Source organism: Gossypium hirsutum, chromosome A09 (genome assembly GCF_007990345.1).
Source record: "Gossypium hirsutum isolate 1008001.06 chromosome A09, Gossypium_hirsutum_v2.1, whole genome shotgun sequence".
Taxonomy (NCBI): Eukaryota; Viridiplantae; Streptophyta; class Magnoliopsida; order Malvales; family Malvaceae; genus Gossypium; species Gossypium hirsutum.
The window spans coordinates 4,700,956-4,705,667 of NC_053432.1; the positions used below are offsets into that span (position 1 = coordinate 4,700,956).

At 29.1% G+C, this 4,712-nt stretch overlaps 1 protein-coding gene across 1 annotated transcript; it reads right to left on the reverse strand.

The window, feature by feature from the left end:
* Positions 1–1,613: 1,613 nt before the first annotated feature.
* LOC107887892 (wall-associated receptor kinase-like 1) lies at positions 1,614–2,847 on the reverse strand. Its single transcript, XM_016812109.2, has one exon. It carries the CDS (start codon positions 2,830–2,832, stop codon positions 1,681–1,683), a length of 1,152 nt encoding a protein of 383 aa, XP_016667598.2. The 5' UTR covers positions 2,833–2,847; the 3' UTR covers positions 1,614–1,680.
* Positions 2,848–4,712: the final 1,865 nt, after the last annotated feature.

Sequence of the window (4,712 nt, forward strand, 5' to 3'; positions counted from 1 at the left end):
TTTATTTTCTTATTTGATTTTTCTGGGATTATATTATTAAAAACAACTTTAAATTGATGGATACTAATTCAAATGGGCTAGACTTAAGGTGTGATTTCAAAACGATACTTAGTTTTTTTTAAAATAACACGACGTCACGACTATTCAATTTACCAAAGAAATTTCAACTTGTTATAACCAAGTGTGGCAATGGATGTTGACATGTCTAGGATTGGATCCAACCGGAGAGCTTGGTACTTAAGCAGCCTTCATGGCTCACCTCCTCTGTTATGGATACCTACCTGGTGCCCAGCTTCCATTCACTTGGTTAGTTTGACAAAAGTCGACTTTTTTTTAAAACACTAAAAAGGGAACACGGGTTTTGACTTCAAAGTGGCACGTCGGATTCGGCCTTAACGTCTGGGCCGGGTTTGGGGTGCTACAAATGGAATAAAGAAAAACAATTAAAAGAACCAATAATTACAAGGAAAACACTAAAATGAATCCCTTAGTCGTGGGATTCCGATCGGCAATTGCTCAAACAAGATTATTAATAGTAGTGGATAGAGAACAACCAAACATGAAATGGGGTCATCAGAATGCAAATCCTCACAAACCCTTTGAAGAAAGCCAACAGTTCTATGGAGGTTCATGAAGACGACAGTTTTCTGCAATAGCTGCTTCTACCAACGCCGGAGCATCTTCGACTTAGTAGCCATCCTCGCCTCAACTTAATCCCTCTTGCGCCGTTGTATGCGCTGGTTTGTTCCCAGATCTGCCAATGAAATGGAAGGCGTAGGCTTGAAACTCCTTCGCTATCTCCTTTGCAGACCATGTAAGAGCAATTATATCTGAGAAATCCTATTCATGGTTATTAATCTTCCTAATAATAGATCTTGAATCTCCCCCGACTATTATTGACAGAAAACTCAACTCTTTAGCAAAAAATATTTTATTTTTAATTGCATTAATTAATATAAAATAATATTTTTTATTTGAAATATTGAATATAATTAAAATATATTAACTTACTATAAAAATATATATTTCATAAAATTAGCACAATTTTTGTTTATGTCAATTTTTTAACTAATAATTATAAATCATAATCATAATTATAATTATTAAAAAAAATTCTTTATATTTATATTTCTATTCAACTCTATTATGAAATTAGCATAATTTTTTTAACTAATAACTGCAATTTAAATTCTAATTATTTTTAAATATGTAGTTATCACAACTCCTATTAGTTTATAATTATTTTTAAATGTATAATTATCACAACTTTTATTTTATTTTATTTTATTTTTAATTAATAATTTAAAATTAAATATCATAATTATTTTTAAATGTAATATCTCGTGAGATTGCATATTAAATGTAGGTTCTATAAATGGAGCAAATTGCAAGAAATTAGCTGGACAACCAGATGTGGATGGTTTTATGGTTGGTGGACAACCAGCTAATTCTGTATCGCTGTTTGGAGGTCATTTTTATTAATGAATTCATCGATTTAGCAAAAGAAAAAAAAAAAAGAAAACATATCCAGAACTTGTATAATAAATGCCTTCAAGAGGTCAAATAACATTGAGCGAAACAAGTATGAATTTTTGGGCAACCACAAGACTCCGTCTGTCTGACAAATAGTGAAGCTAAAGGCTATCAATCTAAGAGAAATTGTTTCAGGAGTGCTGGAAACTAGAAAGTTGAATTTAATGGTAAAGTTTCACTGTCGGTTGTAATTGTCCTAGACATTGAACAACTAGGATTGGTCTCCCATGAATGGATTATGTCATCTATTTCAGATTCTTCATCACCATGGTCTTCAATAACATTTCCACCTGAAGCTTTAATCAACTCCAGCTCCATTGCTACTTTTTTCATGGTGGGTCTTTTCTTTCCATTAAGATTCAAGCATCTTTTTGCTAGAAGAGCCAGAACTATAATCTCCTGCTTTGGACCAACCTTTACTACCATTGGATCGAGAATGTTAAATAAGGAATTCTCCTGCATTGAATGCAAAAAATAAGATACCAAGCTTCTCACTGGCTCTGATTGTTCTGCAGAAATGGGGTTTTGTCCTGTTAAAAGCTCAATAAGAACAACTCCAAAGCTATAAACATCACTCTTCTCTGTGAATTGACTTGATCGAAAATATTCCGGATCCATGTATCCAAAAGTTCCTTGCACCCGAGTGGTTAGATGTGTTTGTTCAAGTGCAACTGATCTTGAAGTTCCAAAATCTGATACTTTTGCCCTATATTTATCATCCAAAAGTATGTTACTAGATTTGATGTCTCGATGATAAATAGGAGCAGAAGCAGCTGAATGCAAATAGAACAAGGCATTGGCAATTTCAATCGCAATTCGTATACGCATTTCCCATGTCAATGGTAATTCTTCATTTTGGTTATGAATCAGATCGTATAATGTACCATTTGGGATGAACTCATACACCAATAGAGGAATTTCAGCTTCTAAACAACACCCTAAAAGCTTAACCACATTCCTGTGATTAATTTGAGATAAAATAATTACCTCGTTAATAAACTGTTCAACCTTCTTTTCATCAAATTTCATTCCTTCCACCATTTTGGACTTCTTAATAGCCACAATGCTTCCATCTATTAGCATTCCTTTATAAACAGTTCCTTGACCTCCTTGACCAAGGATTCGATTCTCATTATAATAATTGGTCGCCTTTTCCATCTCTTTTGAAGTAAACAACTTTATTTTGTCAACATTACCTTCATTGCTAGACAAATGTTGTTGTAGTAGCAAACCTCCATTCCTTTTGAAGTATTTCTGCTTCAGCGTGAATTTTTGTTTTTTTTTGAGAACTTTGTACATACTCCATGTTGCGAGTAGTAGAAATAGTGTCCCAACACTAGTGCTGCAACCTATATAAATATAAGAAAAATAGTTAAAAGATAAATTTGAAAAATAACGTACTTGTTAAAAAACCATGAAATGTTTCGATAAAGTTTTATTTATATTTGACAACCCTTCATTTCAAATGAACAATGAGTGCACCTTATTGCACCATCCATTATTTTGATATAACTTTTACAAATGTACTGATAAATAACTATTACTGCATCACACATTCAAAGGTAAATATATCACTATTTGAATTGACATAATTCAATAACCATAACGATTCCACTTTAAAATCAAACACGTACCTACAATAAAATGCTTGTCAAGCTATAATTGTTTTTATTCCGTATTCTGCGCTCACAACGAAATCCCGTACTATTGAATTTATAATGAGGAGGGCAAGACTCTGGGAAGCAATAGTTGCTAGGAGTATTCAAACAAAGCATGCTGCAATACTTATAAAATCCACATTCCCGAACTGTCATTTATGAAATGAATAAAAAGAAGGTTATAATCATATAATTCAGTTAAAGTATATGAGAGGTCCTTATATTATATGGATTGAATCAAATTAGTTCCTCTATTATTAAATGGATCAATTTAGTCTCTATACTATTAAAAAAATCAAACAAGTTTAAATTATAACAACTTAACATTTATTATATAAAAAATATCTTGAAAATTATTTTTTTCAATTTCTATGTTCAATTTCAAACAAAATATTTCATTTACAAACCATAAAAACTTTAAAAATAATTAATTAAGTAAATAAATTTTTAAATAATAAATAATAAATCTGTTTCAGTTTATTCTTTCTAATAATAGAGAAATTAATTTAATTAAATCGTATAATCGAGGGACTCTCGTATACATTCACCTATATAATTCAGTAAATATTAATTTAGTAATGCATGCCAAAATAGAAAAAATTATATATTTAAAACATGAAAAGGAAAATTCATTCAGCTTTAGTTTAATTGCATTATTGCTATTGTAACAATTAAAACCAATTATTTCAAATGTGATTAAGTGCATTCAAATTAGAAAGAGATTTAGCTGTATAGAAACATAAAACAAATAAGTATAGTAGTTTTGTATAAGAGGGATGGATAATTTTTTAATATATATATTAATATATATTGAAGGTTAATATTTTGAAAACTCAACCGTTGAATTTAATATTTTATTCATATAAATTATGCATGTCAAATTTGATGTAAATTAAAAATTTTCAATTTTTTGTTTTATGTAAAAAATATTCCGTCCTTGAATATATATTAATATATTGAGTATTGTAGATCAATATGATAGAAATATCGGATCAATTCAAAAATTTATATGCATGACAAGTACAATTATATCGATAAATTCAACGGTTGAATTGTTAAAATATTAATAGTATAAAGAGATATGAAAGAGTGTAAAACAACTTTAATTTTACACCAGTATAAGTGGATTACTTCCCATATTTTTTATGTAATTGTTTTTGTATATATATATTCAAATTTTACACACTTTATTGAATATGATTTCGTATGTCCAATCTTCAACTTATTAGTATATTTTAGTCATGATATACCTCAACCAATAATAACTAGATTATGGCACATTAATGATGTAAGTGAAAAAAAAATTATGTAACAATTTATTTATAAAAAAAATTGATATAAAAAATAGGAGTTTATTGAAATGGTAAAGTTAAGATATTAGCTATCATGGTGCCTTCGTTCAAATTTTATTATACTCATTTTTCTAGATTTTACATAAAATGTAAAATGACAAAAATACTTTCATAAAAATATTTGTTGTTTTTATAAAAGTAACTGATTTTCATAATTTTTCATAATTTT